General features: G+C 35.6%; 1 protein-coding gene and 1 long non-coding RNA gene across 6 annotated transcripts; one reads left to right on the plus strand and one right to left on the minus strand.

Annotated features, from left to right (window-relative positions):
• Positions 1 to 6,001: 6,001 nt before the first annotated feature.
• LOC104907712 (hypothetical protein) lies at positions 6,002 to 21,849 on the minus strand. 2 transcript variants are annotated; one of them, XM_057394194.1, is made up of 4 exons: positions 19,371 to 21,849; positions 14,725 to 14,975; positions 6,322 to 6,421; positions 6,002 to 6,211 (listed from the first exon to the last, which is right to left on the minus strand). In XM_057394194.1, exons 1-4 carry the CDS (start codon positions 19,404 to 19,406, stop codon positions 6,203 to 6,205), a joined length of 396 nt encoding a protein of 131 aa, XP_057250177.1. In that variant the 5' UTR covers positions 19,407 to 21,849; the 3' UTR covers positions 6,002 to 6,202. The 2 variants fall into 2 exon arrangements, with proteins under 2 accessions (XP_057250177.1, XP_057250176.1); XM_057394193.1 differs by lacking the exon at positions 19,371 to 21,849 and having other exon boundaries at positions 14,725 to 19,352.
• LOC125496874 (uncharacterized) lies at positions 6,744 to 16,430 on the plus strand. 4 transcript variants are annotated; one of them, XR_008968955.1, is made up of 5 exons: positions 6,744 to 7,289; positions 7,513 to 7,918; positions 9,217 to 9,316; positions 9,445 to 9,534; positions 14,721 to 16,430. It is a non-coding gene; the product is annotated as an uncharacterized LOC125496874 (long non-coding RNA). The 4 variants fall into 4 exon arrangements; XR_008968954.1 differs by having other exon boundaries at positions 9,220 to 9,316; XR_008968957.1 differs by lacking the exon at positions 7,513 to 7,918.
• Positions 21,850 to 23,036: the final 1,187 nt, after the last annotated feature.

Consider the following 23,036-nt stretch of genomic DNA (forward strand, 5'->3'; position numbering starts at 1 on the left):
AATCGCCTATTAGGAGCCATGGATTGTGAACATTTACAAGGAAAGAATTGAGAGTTGCCCAAAAAGCGACTTTCTCAACATTTTTTGCCGGACAATATGTCCCTATTATGGAGTAAAACTTGTTAGATGGTTTGTATAGAACTTCTAAATGTACTAGACGATCATGGGTTACGTGATTTTGTAGGGAAATATTGGTATATATTGTTCCACCCAAACCCAAATTTCTCCTGCGCGGTTAATCGGGTCCATAATAATATTATTATGACATTGCAGCATTTTTAGTATCCGATTACTATTAAAGTTATTGGTTAGTGTTTCAATAACAAAGATAATATCTGGTTTATATTTATTTTAAAAGTAGATTAGTTCGCTTGAGGCTTGGGGTTTTCCCCCCTTGAATATTCCAGCTTAATATTTTCATTTAATCTTGACTGGATTTAGGCTTGGATCTGTACTTAAAGCAACTAAGGGATCTGCTGAATGGGCCGAGAGCCTTGCTTAATCCACTTGCTTTGGAACTTGCGGCATTGAACAACCATGTTAGTGGGTGGAAAAAGCACCTGTCAAATAGAGAGTGTCTAGCACTTGATTTTGTAGGGCTTTACAAGTATGTTCGTAATAATGGATCAAAAGGCCCAAGTTCTTAATTTTTTTCCGATGATCTATCCGTGTCTCTTTTGGTACTATTTTGACAGGCTAAAGTCGTATCACCTAACCAAAAATAACCTAAGGTCCACTAACTGGTAGTCAAGAAAGTTAGGATCGAATCTATAGGGAGATAGCTATACTATTATATTTGAACTCTAATACTATACTAACTAAATCAGATGAAAAAGGTTGGTATACTGAACTAAGAAAATAACCAAATCACAAATATCAATTAAGGGAAAGACTAGGGAACTGTTCACCATATATGCAATTCAGGATATCAAGAGTGATTGAAGAACTCAACGAAAAAATTAAACTAGGGCACATGTAATTTCTCTCAAACATTACCTCCCTCGAAGGTCACATAAGCCGCTCTCGCATACATAGATAGTTAAGCCTACTATTGAGAGCCTATACAAAATCATACCTCTCTGTTTAAAATGTTGTATTGCAACAATAATCAACACAGTTGGCCAAACTTGCAGATTAACTTAAATAACTCAATAGCAAGAATCAAACAAATCAATGAATTAAATAATCATTCAGTCAATCCCTCATATACAAACATAGATCCCTAACACCTAGAAGGAGACTACTTACTCATATTTATGAAAGCAATAACATTATCAATATAGAAATTCATACTTGGAATACTTGCAAATAACTATGAAATTGAACTAAGCAATAATAGAGAAAGGAATAGAAAATATTACCAATTTGAAGAACTATATTGAAACATGTAAATAATCTAATGGTGCAATCTTGAATTCAGCGAGAAAAGCAATAAAATAAAAACTAACAAAAGGTATCTCACCAATATTCTGTTTTTCCTATTTATACTAAACCTAAAACAGAGTGAAAAAGTAATATAAAACTAGCCCAAAAATATAAAAATTAGTAAAATCGAGGAACCGCCCGATCGGGCCTAACCCACCCGATGTAATCGGGCTAAGCAGTGTTTCTTATAACTCAAAGCACGGCAGTAAAACAAACCCCCGATGGAATCGGGCTCAACCGTCCGATCGGGCCTCAACAGCAAACCACGACTAGGCGAATAACACCTGATCAGACCCTCAACAAAACCTCTTACTGACACTTGTTGGACACCGGTTCGTACTGACACTTGTTGGACGCCCGTTCGGGATCAGGGCGCCCAATGAGATCAGGCTTGGGCTATTATCTTCGCTCCTAGGCTTCAAGTGCCAAGTCTTCAAATCTTCTTTTGTCCAAGGGTCCCATAAAGTGTCCTCGGGACCTCGAAAATCAGCATACGAGTGTTCAAACCTCTCCAATCTACTTTAGCAGTTATAAAATAACATAAAATAGGAAAATAGTTTCCCAAAACCTATAAATCAACACAAACCAGAAAACCACCACTAGATGGAGAAAGTCAGTGTAAAGTGCTCCTAAGAGCACCATTGACACACACTTTAGCTTATAAGTAGGGGAAAACCTCTATATAAAACCATAACATCATGTTGTTGCCGAGTATCTACGCGGATGGAAATTTATTGAGCTGAGACCTAAAATTGTCACTCGGTGTAATCTGTGAAACCATAAACAAATGACCCATGAATTAGTACAATTAATGAGAGTTATTACCCAACATTTTTGAGGGGTAATTAGCAGTCTAGCTAAGTATCTTAAATCAAAATACAGAATGACATACTGCATTTGCCATAAAATCGAATAAAAATAGCAAAAAGACTCCCTTGTATTAAGATTTTTAAGCACCAAATGTAGAGTCAATACAAAAGGAGGAGGATCTATTAATGGGTGCGATACAATTAAGTATAAAAAAAGAAAAAAGGTGCAACCAAAAATGGAAGAAATAACATAGGTCCTCCAAAGTAACCCAAAAAAAAATGATTAGCCCTTAACATGATAATTAATTAGTGGGGGAAGAGGTGCCTTCAGACTCGTCCCTTTTGCGACACTTGAGACCATCCACCGCATGCTCACTATCTCCCACCATCGCAAAGGAGGAAGGAATCTCGGTCATATCCGCATCAAAAAGGGCATTTGGGTTTTTATAAATAACACCAAGGCTTTTAGAAAATCATCATCCAAGTCATCACTTGTTTTTCCAACATTGAGGTCTTCGTGAGTGTGAATGGAACTTAAGAGGGGAGGATTAAGTTGGACAACATCATTGCTATTAATTTGAAACTCAGCAAGAGAGGCGAAGGCATTGGTGATAACAACTGTATCGGCAAAGTGAGGAGATGATGGAGGGTTAAAGATGACTTCATTGCAAGTGAGATTATGCTCACCATGATCATTGGAGGGGGGATTTGTAGGTTGATATTTTTTGCCTTTGAATGTGGTGCGATAAGCAAAACGCGATCTACCACGACGTTGAGATTTGACAAAGAACCAATCATTGTTTTTATTGTTGATGGAAGAGGGAGGATTGAGGTTACTATCTTCAAGCTTGGCCACCACAAGCTCAAGGCAAAGGGCCGGTTTGATAGGAGAAAGAGCAAGAGTGTGGTCTTTTTCCCAACCAGGGGGACAAACCTCATGAACTCCCTCATAGGATAGGAACAATTCCGAGGACTCATAATCGGAAGTCATTATAATGGAGCGACAAACGAGTTTACTGATGTTAATAGTTAGACAAACACGAGCAAACAAAGCCTTATAATCGTTTTGAAGAGTGAACCTATCCAGCAATTTGATTAAGTGACTAATTTTGTGAGTGAAAGTTGCTACATGAGTCCAAAACCAATATTCATCAGGTAGGAACAGAATTTTGACCTATTGGTCAACATTAGTGATGGTATGAAAGAAGGGCATGAAAAAAGCTCTTCAAGGAATGAGGACGAAGTTGAGGCCTTAGACAAAACAAGGTCTTTTCTCCCTAACCTCAATCTTATCAATTATTGGATTAGTGAATTTGATGAGAAACCATCCATTAGAGAGACGACGAATAGAGAATTCCTCGTGAATGAAGTTCCAATCTTGTTGAAGGCAGTTTAGAACTGTGGTGGTATGCAGCAGATCACCCCAAAGCTTACCAGAAAAATAGGAGGATTTGTAAAGACCTAGTTCGGTTTCATCTAAGGTGGGAGCTACAAAAATTGACACTTGGGGTAATTGGATTTGAAACGTTTTGGAGAGGGGGATTCAATAAAGTTAAAGCTTCCTCCTATGAGGGATAGTAATTATTTATTTGTAGAATTTATCTTTAATGCCTTGTTTGCTGCTAATAACTGAAAAGAAAAGGGAGAATGGGGCTTCGAAAATACGCATAATGAGAGTAATAATTATTAGTAGAAGCATAATTACTCTAGATTTTTTTTTCTAAATGAGAGATATATATTGAACCATCAAAAAGACAATTTACAACCTAACCATGAAGTCTAAGTGAGGACAAACCAACTAGGTTGGACCCCCCTCACAAAGACTCAAGAACTAGCTACTGTGAATGTTCATCTTCAAAACATGAGGAACACACAACAAACCACGAAGGATCGGAGGCCAACGAACGACGAAGATGTTGAGCGACGACGAAGGCGTTCGAGCGAACGACGAAGGCGTTCGAGCGAACGACGAAGACGTCAAGCGAACAATGAAGGAGGAAAAAGGAGAGTAGGAAGAGAAAGAGGAGAGAGAGAGGATGTTGAGCGACGAAGGGCAGACGAAGGGCCGACGAAGATGTTGAGCGACGAAGGGCCGACGAAGATGTTGAGCGACGAAGATGTTGAGCAACGAAGGGACGACGAAGGATAAAAAACAAGCGAGGGGCCTGGGCTGGCGAAGGAGGAAAGAAGATAGTAGGAAGAGGAAGAGAAGAGAGAGAGGAAGAGGAGAGGACGAAAAACACCTGATATGTGTTTAAAAGACTAAGGGGAAACCCTACTTAATTTGGGTCGCGTGTTTTATATGAAAAAAAAGTCTATTGCTGCGGTTATTTAAGGAACCGCGGCAATAGGCTTCTGAAATTAAAATATTATTTTTTAATAATATTTTAATATATTGCTGCGATTTTGGCTAAAAACCGCAACAATATGTCTGGTCAAAAAGTCAAATTTTTTTCAAGAATTTTACGTTGAAAGCATATTGCTGCGGTTTTTGGCCAAAACTGCAGCAATATGGTTATTTTATATTTTTTCTTTTCTTTTCACGTGATATATTGCTGCGTATGGGTAAAACCGCAACAATATTACTGCAGCAATAAGCAATTATTCTATTAGTGCATTACATTATGAGCAATAAACCTTCCTTGAATGAATGCACCCTAGTTATCAGCTATAATAACAGGAAGCACACTTCTCATTCTATCAAAAATAAGCTTAGTTATACATTTATAGACCACATTACAGCAAGCAATGGGTCGAAACTCTGGCAGATAACTAGACACTTAATCTTTGGAATCAAGGTTACTAGAGTATTATTTGCATACCTGATCTTAAGAAGTCTTTCACAGCAGTTAGCACATCAACACCGATAGTATTCCATGCAGCTTTGTAGAACTCGGTACTAAAACCATCTGGGCCTGGAGACGTCTCCAGGAATTGAAAAGAGAGCAGCTCTGCCTCTTCATTAGTTAGTAGTAATTGATGTGTGCTTTGTCAGAGGAGTGATGCAGATGAGGGCACACCATGGGAGAGGTGAGGGAGGAGAGGTCAGGTTGAGAGAGGTAAATAGGATTCTTGGAGAAAGATTTTTGGTCTTTTCTTTCTTTTCTCTTTTCTTTCTCTAGAGAGCTTTTGCATCTTTTGTTTCTCTCTTTCCCTATCACTTGCTCTCTAATGCATAATGGTATCTTTTGTATATGAAGACTTTAAATAGATCGATACCTCAACTTTTATAAATGAAAGCAAAAATATTTAAAAACATAATGTGCTTGAAGATCCATTGATTTAGCTAACCCCAAATTTTGAGTTAGGATTGAGCACTTTCAGACCCGTAAACTAAACTGACACTTAATTTACATAATTAATATAAATCAGATGAGAGAATGAGTCACGTGAATAAAGTAGACCGCATTAACCTCTAGCTATCCAAAAAAAAAATACATTTGACTCACATTGCAACGTCATTTGTTATACTTTTTGGTAAAAAAAAACAAGTTATTTTATGTTCTGACAAATATATTGGTTATCTATAGAATAATATAATTCAAAAAATTCATTTTGGTGAGCTCTGATACAAATATGTTTAGTGATCAACCTCGAAATGGGAACAACATATTTGGTACTTTTAGGATCACCAAATAATTTCCTTATTACTTATAATTGAAATCGAAAAATTCTCCTATTAAAACAAAAGCACACTTGAAAGTTGTTCACTAGATATGGAATAAAGTACAACCTTTTGATACAAAGAAAAACAAATACAAGGTGAATTACAACCACAAACACTCATCGGCATGTTCTTTTCTTGCCATCTAATTTTTTAAAATCCAACATCAAACTGAAAACAAACAAAATATCATTAAATTCAACTATCACTCAACAAATAATCCAATTTATTCTAAGTGATATCACACCCCTTGATACTTTAGCATGGTACTAATCCATGCACAACAGCTCCATCCATTCATAAATTAGCATCTCTACAAACAAACATCAATGAAATTCATAGTTAGAAACCATCCAATATAATATATATTTCCAGCATACTTAAGAAAATTTATGCATGCAATAATTGAAAAATAAACCATACATCTAGATGCTTGACACCTTCCTTATACTTAGCTCCTTCCTTGTGGCCATGACACTTCTTAACATGACTTATCACCACACGTTCTTCAATCTTCCTCTCAATACTACTACAAAAAAGGGCAAAGATAACACTCCTAAATTAACTCTTATTTTACCAACTGTTATGTAAAGTCTAAATTTAACATTTTAACAAAAGAACTGTTATCTTAGCTTGTATAGAAAATATTACACTTAACACTTATCTTAATATGTGTTATCTTTGCTATGAAAGTAGTTTATTGTGTTTTATTTTATTTTTTATGAGAATGTAGTGAATTTTTATTAATAATAAAAATTTACTTAAAATAATTATGTTAAAAAAAGAACCGTTTTATTTTCAATTACTTTTAGGAACAAGCTTTCTACTCCCTAAAGAACAAACTTTCTACTTCATAAATCCTTTTTCTTTTATTTTCAATTTGCTGTAACTGAACCAAGTTGTGGGTCTGTTCTCGGCTCGCTCAACGCTTCTCTCGACTCCGGTTTTCACCTCCGATCTCCACCTCCACCTCTCTCTCAGTGGCGGGGCCAGTAAAAAATAAACGAAAAAAACACACTGCCAGACGCGTGAAGGTGAGGAAGAGAGATGAACGATTTTGAAATAAACACGCTGAAAGGAAGAGAGAGACTGAGGAAGAGAGAAATTGAAAAACGAAACCCTAAGCTCGGCAGCGGAGGAACGACGACAGTCGACAGCACATTCGCATTCGCCGGAGACGAAGATGACGAGCAGTGAGGAAGAGGAACGAAGTCACGAATTTGAACTTCGAACGGAGTCAGGAGCGGTGAGGAAGAGACGAAGAGGAACGAAGCCACGAAGCGACGGAGTCAGGAGGCGAAGCGACGCCGCCACCCCACCGCCCACATCCATTCGCCGTCGCGGACCTCCCGAGACGCCCAGCACTCACTCATTGTCACTCCAGTCAGTCCGTAAGTTTTCTAACCCTAAGTTTTAGTTTTATTTTAATTTTTTTTAAAGGTAATATTCACATTGTTTGGTTGTGAATTATGATCTTGTGAAATGTGAATTTGTGATTGTGGATTTATGGTTGTTGATTTGGAATTGGTCATGAACTCTATTTTGTAAATTGCTAGTTTGCAATTTCGAATTTCGAATTTGTAACATACATGAATTTTGTCCTTTGAGCTAAAGATTGAGAGCAAGAATTTTGTCCTCCGTGTTCTATCTGGCCCGGCAAATAAGGGAGAGATAGAGAGAGAGGAAGAGGGGCAACTATACACTATGCTGCTGAAGGTGGAGTTCAAGGAAGTTCCTATGCTTCTTTTTCAGTTTTGGTTTTGTTTATATGGGTGTTCAATCACTCTTCAATTTCATGTTTTTGTTGTTTTCTTGACGTAGTTTTCATCTTTTATTTTTAAAGATATCCTTATATGATAAGATGATGGTGACCAATCTTTCTTTGGGTCGCCAGGTTGGCTGATGTATTTCTGGAGAAGAGCTAGAAATCATGGTGTGGAACCAGATATAGCAGATGAGCGCGTGCACTTTTGGATCTACCATAGTGCACGAGCAAGTAACTCACATGACGCAGTTGATGGTATCTTATTTTTCCCTGTCAGTCTATGGAAAGTTGTGTATGGACTGTTTGCAATAAACAATTTGATCATTTGATCTAATATTCTTTTGGCAACACCCAAAGAGAGCAGAAATTTCACGTAGGCTTTGAAGGACTAATACAATTTTTTGTTTATGAACAAATGGAGGAATTGCTTTGGTAAAACATATCATATTCACGATAGATGGATTATAATGCACACAGTAGTGCAGTTCTCTTAATGAACACATAGTAAACCAGAAGCAAAAATTGCTGATTGTAGAATCATCAACTTGATCACCATATTTTTAGTTTGAAACACCACCACGATTATCATATTATTATTTTCAAAATTTGGCGGAAAATGTTTGATATTGTGGAAACACGATATTGCTACCGCGGTTTGATATTTTTACGGATTCCCCTTATATGAATGTAACATTATGCATATAGGAGTTTGAGATTACCCCCATAACACATACTCCTTTCATCTCGAAGTGTGTATCCGTTGTTTTACATTGTTCTGTCCCATATACTGTCCTTTGCTAATTGTTGATAAATGCACATTCTTTATTTCATTATACTTAAAAGATATTTGTTGAATCTCATTGTTCACTTAAGTTCCATATAAAATTTTATGGTATGTTCATTACTATCTGATTGCTGCTTATCATATCTACCATTACTGACAAACAGCAAAGAGTTGTGTCAATTATGCTGAATAATAACTAGAGAATTTCTGTATTATGGAGCTTGGAAGTTGGGGTTGGAAAACCAGTTGTGGAAAACCAGTTGTGGAAAGTTGTTGCAGCAGCTGTGGGATGGAATCTTGATACTACGGTACGGACACGACTACATTTTGTTGCAGGTGGACTAGTTATGATTGGAGCAAACTAACTCAAAGTTGAAAAAAAGACAGAATCTCTAGGAGAATGTTGAAATTTTCACTTAAGCTCTTGCTTTTAGATATTATTCTAGTGTTTAAACAAGTAAACCTTAAACTTATTTAGATATAGAGGAATATTTTGTAAAATGGGCCTGATTTCTTTTGAAGGATTAATAAGCCAAAACATTTGTTCTTCTAACAGTTAATTAAATACTCTCATCATTTATGTGTGTGTACAAGGGAAGTGGTATCAAATTTGTGAAGGCTGGCAATTTCTCTATCTCCCCTCATATGTGTGTGTGTGTGTGTGTGGAGGATGGTGGTGTTGGTGGTTGTGTGTGCGTATGGGTGTGCAAATTTCATTTTTTGTATCTATGATGTAATTCTAATATCTCTTACCATTTCTTGGTTGAAGTAGATCATATTCCCTGAAGACCATCTTTTGCAAAGATTATTTACTCCTTCACTAGCTAAGAAGCACGAAGAGCATACAAAGTGGTGTCAAATTTGTGAAGGTTGGCAATATATCTATCTCCCATCATATCTAAATCATTTCTATTATGGTTGTTTTAGTTATAATCTAGGTTTAATTTTACATGCATTTCAACTGACTATAACACCTAGTGATTTGTAAATGTAATAGGGTAATATGATTAAAAACCTAGAAGTTGGTTCTGATGGAAGAGTGGCTGCAGTGAAACTTGAAAATGGCTCTACCATAGAAGCAGATGTTGTGAGTTTTTCTTTCTTATGATCTCTGGGTTTGTTCCCTTTGCATAATAATAAGCCAATGATTTGGTTCTAAAGTGTGATTCTTGCATGTTGTTGTCCTGGTAGTCTGCTTTTGTTTCCCATGAATATCAAAGCAGTCTATCTGAATGTATCTCAGGAGTTCTGAATGAAATTTAACTGAGTTGCAGGAAGAAAAGAAAACCATAACTTTCTTAAACAGATTCCTCTTTAGGAACGAATTGAGAAGAATCAAGATATAAAGACTAATAGGAAAACGACAAAAGTTTAAGAAAGCGACAAAAGAGATCTGAAGTATATGGAGGCAAAGAAGGCCAAGTATATAATCTTTTCCCAATACCATGTGAGGGTTATATAATTTCATCGTCAGAATGCTAAAAACCGACCTTTTTTCTACATCACATTTGGTTAGAGGTTCAAAAACTGGACCCTCGATGGTAAATTTGAACAAATTGACGTTATCACCCACAAAACTATAGACAAACTTGAATCTTCGATGGGCACAAGGAAGAGTTGAGAGGGTATAGGTAGGAGGCTTGCTGGAAAGAATTAGAGAAGTTGACAATGTCAAGTCACTAGGTTTGGATTACCAATCAGGTTACTTTTTTCTTATCTTACGAAAAGAACATTAGTAGACAAACATGCAATGAGATTGTTTAAACCTTAATGCATCCCATACATGTTTATCTATAAAGTGATAAGGAAATGAGGCCCAACTCATAATTAATACTTTGTACTGAAGCATGTAGTTTAGAAACTAGAAAGCCCGTCTATTTCAAGGTGAATGTAGTGGCACCTGAATTAATATACAATCTTATTGTTTAAGTCTCAAAGATGTTGTTGTAGATATTTGACAATTTGTGGCACATACATACAAATGCATAATTGTTTTATGAATACTTATTATGTAATCAGTGGCGGATCCAGGAATTTTTTAATGGTGGTTCACCATAAATTACCGTTCACTAAATCAAAATAATTTTTAATAAAAAATACTCCAAACTAAATTTCAATCGAAAAGAAGATAAATATATAACCAATAATTATACAAAATACAACCAAATAGTACTAGAAAAACCAAATATCCAAATTATACTACAAATACAACCAAATACTAGTAAAAATGATTACAATTGCTCACGACGAGTTTTCATGTTTTGATATCGATTTACAATATCATTCATGCTAACATTCAAAAACAAATCATTCTCTAAATAAGTAATCAAACAATCATTCAACATTTGATCTCCCATACTATTACGCAATTTGTCTTTCACTTGCGTCATTCCAGAAAATACCCTTTCTACACTTGCCGTTGCAACGGGGAGAAGTAACACCAATTTTAAAAGCAAGTAGACCCTATCGTGAGTTTCAGACAATCCCGTCTCCACAAGTTTCATTGAAAGCTCACTAAGAGTCTTCAAATTCCAAAACCTTTCATCCGATCTCATAGCAACAATAAAATTCTGAAGTGTATGGTCAAAGAATATCAATTCTGAACTTGAAAATTCATTTGGATAGAATTTTGCAAGTTCAATCAATTTTGCTTTATCAAAAGAAGCAAACCGATTAGTTGGATTCAAACAAGACATACACACAAGTAAATCTTTACTTATCTCAGGGAATCGATTATCAAGTTCTTGCAACTGAAGATCAATGACACTCAAGAAAACTTCCACTCGAAAATGATGTAAATTTGACACTTGTGGGCCCTTGCCTCTAAACAACCTTCTCCCCGGGACAACATATTTCCCCTCCATGCTAGGAACCTCAATGTCATACTTAGCCATAAAAGAAATCACCTTCTCCATATGAGAATCCCATCCTTCATCTCTCATCTCTTGCAAATTAATCTTGGTCACATTAACCATTCGCATTGCATTTACAATGTCTTGATCACGTTTTTGTAATGCCACATTCAAGTTATTTGTTATCCCAAAGATACCAACCATCAAATGTGCCACAAATACAAAATCAAAAGACATCAACAAATTTGTAATAGTTTGTGCTTTGTTAGAATCAAGTGCATCAGAGACTTCTGCAATGTCATCAAGCGACCCAAGGATGGAAGGATATAAATCAAGCACATTCAATATTGTTTTGAAATGAGATGCCCAACGAGTGTCACAAGGTCTACCTAACCCACGTTCTTGATTTAAACCCGACCCTGTTTCAAGTTCACCTGAAGACAATGCTTCCACAATTCTTTGAGCTTGTTTTTCACGAAGAAATTCTTTCCTCTTTGGTGAACCTCCCACAAAGTTCAAGAGAGGGGCAAGTACATCAGCAAATAACCAAGCACAATCAGAGTTTTTTTTAGCAAGTGCAACTTGAGTCAACTGAAGTTGGTGAGCAAAACAGTGGACAAAGTATGCTTGTTTACATTCATTCTGTATTAGAGTCTTAAGGCCATTAATTGAACCTTGCATATTACTTGCCCCATCATAACCCTGACCTCGTACTTGAGAGAAAGACAAAGAATACTCCATCAACAATGACTCTATAGCAGTTTTAAGAGTCAAAGAAGTAGTATCGGAAACATGCACAATACCAAGTAAACGCTCCCAAACTTCTCCCTTTTTATTCACATATCTCAAACAAAGAGCCATTTGTTCCTTATCAGAAACATCAGCAGACTCATCAGCCAAGATAGTAAAGAAACCACCATCAATATCTTTAATGATTGCTTTAGTTGTCTCTTTTGCACATGCATTTATGATATCTTTTTGGACAATTGGAGAAGTAAGTTGACAATTACCAGGAGCATTTTTAAAAACAACTTTTGAATATTCAGGATCCTTTTTTGAAAGAAGAGTCAACAACGAGATAAAGTTACCTCTTCTCAAGGAACTTTCTTTTTCATCGTGACCACGGAAAGATAATCCTTGGAGTAGAAGCCATTGTATAGTTTCGATCGAAGCTTCAAGTCGTTTCCTATAAGCACTCATAGTTTCCTTTGTTTGTTTTGACAAGGCAGAGGAGATACTTGACTTCTGTTTCTTGAATAAATCCATGGCTATCACTGCTTTGTTGTGAGCACTCGTGTGTTTCCCGACATGTTTTTTATCGTATCTAATCTATTCCAAGATTTGAAACCCCACTAACAAAAGCATCACCTCCAATTGCATTCTCATCCTTGAATAAATAACAAAGAAACAATAGGCAGCATCCTTTTCCACACTATACTCAAGCCAACTCCATGTTTCAAACCACTGGGCAACAAATCGACGGTTTTTTTGTGCAATAAGTGTTTGAGGAAATAGAAAGTCTTTAGGTTGACAAGGTTTTCTCTCAATGTAAGTTCTCCTCACTAAATCTCTATCATTTTTATGAAAATCACTCATCTTTCTCCTTAATCCTGGGTCTTGTGGAAGATTGGCGCAATCAATTTCACTTAGTCTTTGACCAAAGACCGGAGCGCTAGGAGGATTATGAGGGGAATTATGAGGGGAATTTGGAGGGGAATCATGAGGGGAATTTTGAGGCGAATTTTGAATTGAATTGTGTGATGGAGAGGAATGTTGTTCGCTTGCTAGTTGAGGAGACAAAATTTGTTCACTTTGTGTTGGATGTGGAGGAGAATTTGGAGTTGGATTTTTCTTAGTGAAGAAACTAGCAATGTTTTGCATTTTGTTTGGAGTACGTTTTCTCTTCATTATCAAATCTGAAAATCAAGTAACAATTGAACTAAATTTGATGTATCTCACAAAATGAAACATGTCAATTTGTCATAACTCATAAGCCATAAACTATCATCAACAAAATCAACAATAAAGTGATAACACTCAATTTAAATATAATGTAATTCCAAATACAACAACAAAATCAACATTTATAACAATTCTACATTACATAATCTGATATATAAACACCTATAACAACTGAAATTGCAATTTATTTTTCAATTCTCATGAAATTGATAAACCCTAATCTATAAAGTAAAACAAGAAATCAAGCAAATTGAGTAGATTAAGATGTACCTAGAGTAAAACAAGAAATCCGGCCACTGTCGTCCACCAAGAAATCTGATTTCCGACCACTTGAAGAGTTGAAGCCACGAATAATTCCGACCACGTACTTGAAGCCACGAATCGCCCAGACGCGGAGACGCCCACTGCCCACGACGGACGAAGCCACCAGCCCACCAGCAGTGATGAATCGACCACGAATGCGCCACCGGTGAGGTCGGGGACGAAACCAGTCAAGCCAGCAAGGCAGCAACGAAAACGTTTGAGGTTTTATGAGAGAGAAAGAAGTATGCGATTGTGAGTGAGAGAAAAGAAGTTTGTGACTGCAGCCCACCAGCGTGATTTTTTTGAATTTTTTTTTTTTTTTTTTTTTTTTTTTTTTTTTGCTGGTGCACGTGCACCAGCGTGGTATAAGGTAAATCCGCCACTGTATGTAATTACCTTTATTGCAGTATTATTACGGCATTGGTCGAACCTATTCTCACGAGAAAATTGATGAACTCAAAGTGTTGTGGATTACATATGTCGGAGATCAACAAGAAACACAAATGCTGAATGAGTTCTAACTTCCCGCCTATTTTTTTTTTTACCTTAATCCATTTTTGGATGTACGTTATATTTTTGGATTTGGATATTAATATCATGTGGATGTGGCTAGTCTAGATTTGATTGTTTATAATTTAGATTAATATTGATTTGTATATATAGTAGTTTTTGGAAGTTTAGAATTATGAATGTTCGTTGAATTATATTGTAAAATAAAAATTTTGGGATTCAATTTGTTGGTTGTAAGATCCTATGGGTTGAGTATTATATAGCAGGTACTGTACGAAATTTTTGAGCTGCTGCAATTAACGCCTGCTTACAGGTGAGAATATGATAATTAAAAAAACAAATATCATAGATAACAGTTATAGGTAATATATGTTACATATATTATAGGAAAACATAACAGTTATTCAAGATAAGTGTTAAATTTTCCTTCTTCCAATTTGTCATATAAATAGCAAACATAACACTTATTTACAAAATGTGTTATCTAGCGGTATAACGTATATTATAAATGACTGTTATGTTTTCTCTGGCAAACATAACACTTTTGTCAGGTGTTATGTTTACTTTACATTACATTGACTTGGATAACACCTCAAAACTGTTATGTAAAGCCTTATTTAACAGTTATCTTTGCCATTTTTTGTAGTAGTATAACAATTGTTTCTGATTCATCAACATCCGAAGCAACGCGATCTCCGTGGCCGAAACGTTGACGTAGCTTGTGACTCCTCGCGTGAGGCGCGTCGTGACGGTGCTTGTTAGTGGCTTGTCCATGCCCATTATGTCCAGGTAGCTTGTGACTCTGCGCCTGAGGCGCTTTGTGACGGTGCTTGCTAGTGGCTTGTACATGCCCATTATGTCCATTTTTGTGCTCATTATGTCCATGTTTAGGGTGTGCATACTGTGCAACAACATGAGGTTGATGCTTGTTAGCCTGTGGCTGCTCATTTTTCTGCTCATGCCAGAAGTGGACATGATGCTTCTTATCATTGTTTTGCCCAATTTTTTGATGTCTTGTTTGATCAATGTGACAACAAGCGTTACCATATTGAGCAGGCTTGCATATATGCATGGTAAAAGAGTTTTTTTCCTTTTTCTTTTGGGGGGGGGGATGTGAATTTCTTGCTGGTTTGCTACTAAAGAAGAACTTGATATGGTTTATATAGTAATTATCTGTTGGTGGGTATTTTTCTTTTGCTTCCACTCTTACATTTTTTAAATTTGTTATTCTAAATTTGTTATTCTAGAGATGGGTTCCATGGTACATATTCTTATTTTTGGTTCGTTTATAGTTTTCTTTAAATTTAAATTAATGTTCTTTGTGACATAGAGTTGATTGAGAGAATGGAATATTTGATCATATCAACATAAAGCTTCCAGTGTCTTCATATCGTAACAATTGTTAAATTGAGTTGCCCATGAGTTTTTTGTTTTTCGGAATAATGAGATATTGAGGTAGGGAGCATCGAATTAGGCAACCAATTGTTACTATATGAATTTGAGAATTCCCTTAGGATACGGTTACTCCACTTGATGGACTATATATGATCCAAAATAAACTTAGGCCCTGTTTGACACTAGCGTTTGAGGTAGCGGTTTGATAAGATCAAAACGCTACTTAAGAAAATTATGAGTGCTTGGTAAGGTAGTGATTGTAGTAGCGGGTAGCGGTTGGAGTAGATTATGAGTAGCCGTTGTGGAACATTACTACACGAGTAACGTTTGAGATTTAGAGCTAGCGGTCTAGCAAACAAACACTATATAATAGCATATGGTAGAATTATTAACCAATGTTTTTCTTTTTCCTTTTATTGTTTATATATTAATTATTTTATTTTATGGTAATTCAATGTTTATTTTACAATAGCAGAGATGTAATTTAAATATTTAGTTTAAAGAAAATATATTTTTCAAGTATTTTAGTAACATTGGTAATATAAATTTTTCGAGGGTCGAATATTTTCTTAGATTTATACATTTCTTTGAGCAGCTAAAAAGTCGTATAGTCCTTTTGTGTAACTTCTTTGAAAAAATAAATATTGAATTTAACTATTAGACCTGATAGTCCTGATTACTACACCTAATTATGTTATTTTATCTTGTGTTTAAATATTATTAACACTAATTATACCTTATAAGCCTTGAAATTTGTGGTTTTGAATATGAGCAGAAACACACTCTGAGTTGATCTTGGATGCATGAAATGTCTAACTTCGAAACAAACGAGCCGTTGATTTCATGGTTTTTTCTTTTATTGTTTATTAATTGTTTTATTTTATGGTAATTCAATGTTTATTTTACAATAGCAGAGATGTAATTTAAATATTTAGTTTGAAGATAATATATTTTTCAAGTATTTTAGTAACATTGGTATTTGGTAATATAAATTTTTCGAGGGTCGAATATTTTCTTAGATTTATACATTTCTTTGAGCAGCTAAGAAGTCGTATACTCCTTTTGTGTAACTTCTTTGAAAAAATAAATATTAAATTAACTATTAGACCTGATAGTCCTGATTATTACACGTAATTATGTTATTTTATCTTGTGTTTAAATATTATTAACCCTAATTATACCTTATAAGCCTTGAAATTTGTGGTTTTGAATATGAGCAGAAACACTTACACACCCTGAGTTGATCTTGGATGCATGAAATGTCTAACTTCGAAACAAACGAGCCGTTGATTTCATGATTTTACCAGCAAATGAGCTACTAGCTACTATTGTTTGCATTCACACTAGCAGGCTAGCAGCTATATCATGCTCTTTCTTGATGTTTATATGGAGAATTTGTCCTCCAGTTCTACGTGGCCGTTTGAATGGTTAGGTATCTCTTTATAAAAGTCATGCTTCCTTTTTTAGATGAACATATGTTTGTTCATGGAGCATGACATTTGACAAGAATAAATGGACCATACCAAGCTAACTAACAGTCCTTTATAAGTTTCTAGTCTATTCGGCTTCTGCTGCTGAAAACTAGAGTTGTCAAATAGGCCGTGTTATGTTATTTAATATTTGCGTTATTTACTAATTGTAAAAAGTCTCGACACTAACCCGACTTGTTTAACTAATCGTATCGAAACCACTTGACACTAACCCGACCCTTTGATTAAGATTTTACCCGTGCCAACCCACTTAACCTATTTATTCAAATTATAATCCCTAAAAGTTTTCAACAATAAGTTGATTTTTATGTTCAATATTTATCGATCTATGTTTATTTAGGTAATAAATTGCTAGTATATTAAAAAGATTTGAAGAATTCGTGGATGTTTTGGCAACTTATATCCCAAATGGTGCTAAAATGTTGAATTTTCCTATATGTTTAAGTTAAATGTGTAAAGTCGGTTACTCGTGTCAGTTTGTGGTTGAACATCTCAACACTAAACCAACCCGTTTATTAAACAGTAAAACACATGTTAACCGTTTATATAAACGTGTCAAAAAAACTTGACACTAAACTATTTTTTCCATGTACATTTCGTGTTCCTCTTGTCGTTTCAACTTGTAACTACTCTACTCAAAACAAGCTCATTCTTTGAATTTGGAGGATGATTTTTCTTTGATTTTGAGACTTTATCTTCATGTCCTACTCAAACTCTACCCCTGAGTACGAGTCCTCAAATCGAGTTTGTAAATCATTGAAATAGTTTACAGTTGTTACTTTCAATCAATCTATTCCTTGGAGAACCGATCTGATGAAGGTTTTGAAGTAACAGAGGTTTTGGAAATTTTAGGAGACCAAGGTTTAATTAACATTTGGTGACGGGGTGGCGTAGGTGGTGTGGCGACGCCAGTGGTTGTGTGGCGGCTAGGGGTGTGCACAAACCGGTCTGGATCGGAATTTGGACCGGACCGGACCGAAATTTGGACCAGATCAGACCAGAATTTGGACCAGATCAAAGATTCCAGTTCGGTCCTCAATCCACAAAAATTCCCGAGTACGGGTTTCCAGTCCGGTCCGGACCGGTTGGACCGGAATTTCTTTTATATTAGTTAAAAAAAGTTAAAAAGGTAGAAAGTTAGAAAGTTAAAAACCTACTATTTATTACTTTAGGATTAATGTTATTAAAAATAATTTTTAATATATTTATTTTATAAATATATTTAAATGAAATAAAGAATATTTTTTTAAAAAAAAATATAGATTATGGTCCAACCGGTCTAGGACCGGACCACACCGAAAAAATTCTGGTCCGATCCTGGACCGGTGCACACCCCTAGTGGCGGCGACAGTGGTGGTGTGGAAGAAGAAGGGGAAGAGGAAGTGAATGAAGGGGGGAAAAGTGAAAAAATGAAAAGTATAAAAATAGCGTATTTTATACGTATTTAGGACGTTCCTAGAAAATTATAGGTCATCATTTAGCAACCCAATTATCACCTTCAAATTCCTTTTATTCAAGATTCCAACATAAATGATCTTTCCATTCGACTAGAGGTGTTCAACGGGTCGGGCACCCATATTTAGAGTCTTGATTCAACCCTTTTGTAAGAGGGCTTTGGAGGATCGGGCTCAAAAAGGATTGGGTTGGAAAACGGGTTGTATGAGAAATATAATTGGGCGGGCTAAAAATCGGCTCAACTAGGGTGAAGAAAGGGCTCTCTCCTCTTACTCTCTCTCTCATCTTCTCTTCTGACTCTCTTTCTCCTCTTCTCTTCTGACTTTCTCTCTCCAATTTCATTTTTTGTTGTCATTTTTCCTCCTCCACCATTATTGCCGGAGGAAATCTTAGAGCTTTGCTTTTTTTTTTTTCCATTGAATTCCCATTTCTTTCTCTCTCCTCCTATTGCCGCTGCAATTTAACAATTTTAATCTCGTACATTTGCCCCCTTCCCCCCTCCAAATTAAACAGGTAGATATCAAACCCTCTACCCACATAACATAGTAATGTAAACATACACGTTGATATTGATATTATCATGATGAGTTTTCACCGCTTTCACGAGTCATGGACCGACAAACTCAACAAGCTAATCACCGAACTAACATATAAAGGATGTTCAACGGACCGGGTTGGAAGGACCCGAATCCATCCTGACCGGTTTAACTTCTACATTTGGCCCATCCCGACCTGGTCCGACAAAGTTAGGTCGGACCCATTGATTTTTTATTCAATGGTTGATATTGCTCAAACTCTACCTTGTAGAGTTATTTTACAACTCTAGAGGATCCAAACACTCCAGCTGAACACCTCTACATTCGACTAAGTGAAAACAAACAAAAGGGTATGCTGAACCTTTTAATTGGAGATCGCGGAGATATATGTAAACATGGTGATGAGTACAAAGTACGCACCATTTTCGATATAGGGCGTGGGTATCCCAATATCATAGAGGATCTTGTGTCTTATTTTGCATCTTATTCTGTGTCTCAACCCCTTCTCCTTCTATTATATGACCAAAAATTAGTGATGTGTCAGAAGGAGAAAGGAGTTAGGACATAATATGGGATATCGAATGGGACAAAGGGAATTCCTTGAAAATGGGACAAAGAGTGTAAAAAATAATGTGATCTCATTAAAAGTACAAGTGTTGAAATTGATGTAGGATATAGATGAAAAAGGAAAGTATTCAAACTAATTTGAGAAAAAAAACAATGTCTGATGAGTTTATAAAATATGTATCACATTTAAAGGAATTTTCTAAATCGATTACAATGATATATCAATTACAAAATTTTGACATGTAGAACAAAAGTTATATTTATATTACGTATTGGGGTTATCTTAAGATATCGAAAATAAAATTCTATCAAAAAAAATTATCCTAAAATCTCTATACGTTTTTTGTAATTAATTTATTATTATCTTAAATCTCATTCGCTGAATTAATTAGCTTATGTCGAACTTTAATATATTTAATTAATTAATTATCTCAAATCTTATTCGCCAAACTATCCTATGTGGCACTAGAATTTATATTTTAAATAAATTACTTATGTTTGATCCCATTGGTCGAAAATGGGTGTTTGCTTATGCAGCGCTCCTAATGCTCCCGAAAAAAGCCACCTTTATATATATATACTAGGGCTTGGGAAAATGCACGGACTCTTTGTGAAGAAGATGTAGACTTTTGAAATATTCATATATCCCATTTGACTGTATTTTTTGTCCGACATAGAAGAATAAAAGTTACAATGTAATATATATGTTATTCGATTTTTTATATGTATATTGATAAAATACGAAATCAAAGATATTATTAGTGATTATAGTTTTTCAAAGTTTAGCGTTATAGTGAAAGTAGTTCAACTATTTGAAATAAAAGAACTATTGTGTCATCCATATATAATTTCATTTGTACGTCTAGAAGTCATGTTTATACATTCAAAAACTATATATGCATATTCATAATCTAGTTTTATGTTAGTACAACCAATACCTATTTTGTATTTTGCATGTCCATATATAATTTCTCTTGTACATCAAAAAGTATGTTTGCACATACATAATTTATTTTAAATCTTGTCTATACACAAGCTCTTTGGTACATCCAACAAGTATATATATTTACACATCTAAAAACTATGTTTACACATCTAGAAATTTGCTATTATACATCAAGAAAATATGTTTCTACATCCAAAATAAAACAAAATTTTGATTGTCAAACATAAGAAGGGCAAAAAAGTCTTTATCAAACTCTATGTTGGCACTAAACAATTTGGTTTCTAGCCATTTCTCATATCAATTACATACGGCTATATTAGACATATTGTTTTATTATCGAACATTTATTTTTTTGGTTCAACAGTGGGCTCCAGCTCCACCCGTATTACTCATCTCAAAAGGATTGGAGGATGTAAGTGCAGGCAGGGCTGGCATTAAGTTGACTTAGGGTTGAGTTCAAGTTGACCTGTTTGCTTAGATGGATGGAGATCGTCAACCCAACCCAATCCAACCTATTTAGTTAAACGGGTTGAAATTTTCAACCCAACTTGATAATAAATGAGATCGACTTGAAATTGATCCACTAACCAATCTAAAAGTATCTTCAAGATTTCATTAACGACAATCTGACTAATAATTACTTAAGTACATCACTAACTAATAAGAACTTCGAAGTATAAAGATTCCATGCATAATGAGAAGACAAATCCAAATAAAATAGGAAATACAACCCCTTTTTATATACTGTTCATTTAACTTGGAAAATTGATTTTTTGGATTGAGAAAATAAACGGGTTAGTGGGTCAACTCAACCCGAATTTGACCCAAAACTGGTTAGATGGGTTGAATTCAGGTTGGAATTTTCAACCTAACACACCTCTGTACAAACCAAATATGCATCATTCATGATTAATTTTAACAAGCCAAAACTAAAACTTATTACTTCATTTAAACATATCTAAAGACAGGAAAATTGAAAAGTACATACCTTCCTAGGCTCACAACTCTCATGATCACTCTCACTGTCACTGCTGCTGCTGCTACCATCGTGACACCGCCCTTCTCTGTTCTTCTTCTTCTTGTGGAACATCCCGGTGATCTTACCGATTATTCCATGATGTTCGTGATGATTATGGTGGTTATGATTCGGCGCGCCTTCACCCACAACCTCATGCTTATAAACGGAGCTGAATTCCGACACACCATGCTGATTAATTCTTGCCTGCTCATTACCATAGTAGGAAGTTTTGTCATATACTACTACTGGTCTGCAGGAGTCCATTTCAACCGAAACTAGTAGAGTTATTCTTTGTACTTGGTGAGTGTTCTTGTTTTTTCTTTTGATGCTAGGGAAGTAGCGAAGTATTGGCCTTATATAGAAAATGCAAGATTTGTTAGGTCTGCATGAAAATCATCTAGAAAATTTCCTCTAGAAAGATGATAAAGACTAACATTATTACAGCATATATTCTGACATTTTTGGACAATTATGTTGAGTCCGACTTAAATTTCTATTCCATGCAAAGATTTCCAGCACAAAATCAATAACTTTCGGTGATTCTAGTAGTTTATATCAGAGGCGTGAGATATTATCTAAGGTATGCTGTATATGGATGAAATTGAGTTATAAATCACATCCGGTAGGTTTACAAAGTAGTTTATATTCGCTATTTATCGCTGTGTAACCCACCTGTAAGCAATAAACAAAAAAAGGGATGGAATAATCTTTTGGGTTAGGAAGCCATGTCATGGAAGAAATAACTCTGCAGATGCCTTATACTTCAATTAGGAGCATAAACTATATGCGAGTTGGGACTAGGAATTGAGGTTGGCTCAAGTTGTGAGCTTCTCCATCTTTCCTAGTGAAGTTTAGGGTTCAATTCCTATCCCAAAGCATTTGCTTGCGATTAGGGGGTGTATGTCTTGTATTGAGCCTTTAGGTGGGTGGGCCCTATGACAGGACAACTCGGAGGATTTCTTCCTAACTTTTTTTTAAAAAAAATGTGAGTTAGGACTAATTGTCGCACATCGAAGGAATAGAAAGAGAAAGACTAACATATAAGATTGGTAGGCTACTCTATCTATTACTATTTGATTTTAAGATGAAACCTTGTTAAGCTTGTATGTGGTTAAACCGTCTCCAGCATGAGCTTGTGATAGGCCCGATGAAGTTATTATCTATCTGGAGGTCTAGTATTCCGTTCTTGTCATTTATTTGTCTTTTTTTTTAGATTTTCTGCCTCAAGAAAGAAGCAATCTTTTTTAAAAAAAAAAAGTTGTTAGAAATTAAAGTCATACATCTATATAATACTTCACCCGTGATGAAATAACTGCAACAGTTCTCCCCGACATAGAATCCTAATTCCTAGGGAGACTTTGTTATTGAATAATTATTGAGATGATTAACCATAAAACTACCCTAATCACCAACCACCACCATCACCACCCGGTCCACCCCACTAGCCACCTTCACCGCCACCGACCATCATTCCTATTTCCACCACCACGACCACCAAATCAACCCCAAAAACCTAGAATTCGAACCAAAATACCAAATTTGAAAACCCCGAATT

This window comes from Beta vulgaris, chromosome 4, assembly GCF_026745355.1.
Source record: "Beta vulgaris subsp. vulgaris cultivar EL10 chromosome 4, EL10.2, whole genome shotgun sequence".
NCBI lineage: Eukaryota > Viridiplantae > Streptophyta > Magnoliopsida > Caryophyllales > Amaranthaceae > Beta > Beta vulgaris.

Coding starts and splice junctions, on each gene's coding strand:
- LOC104907712 (XM_057394193.1), bottom strand. CDS start 15,146: ATGCATATATGCAAGCCTGCTCAATATGGTAACGCTTGTTGTCACATT. Junction 6,422..14,724: donor GAATCAGAAACAATTGTTAT/ACTACTACAAAA, acceptor TTGTAGTAGTAT/TGAGAGGAAGATTGAAGAAC.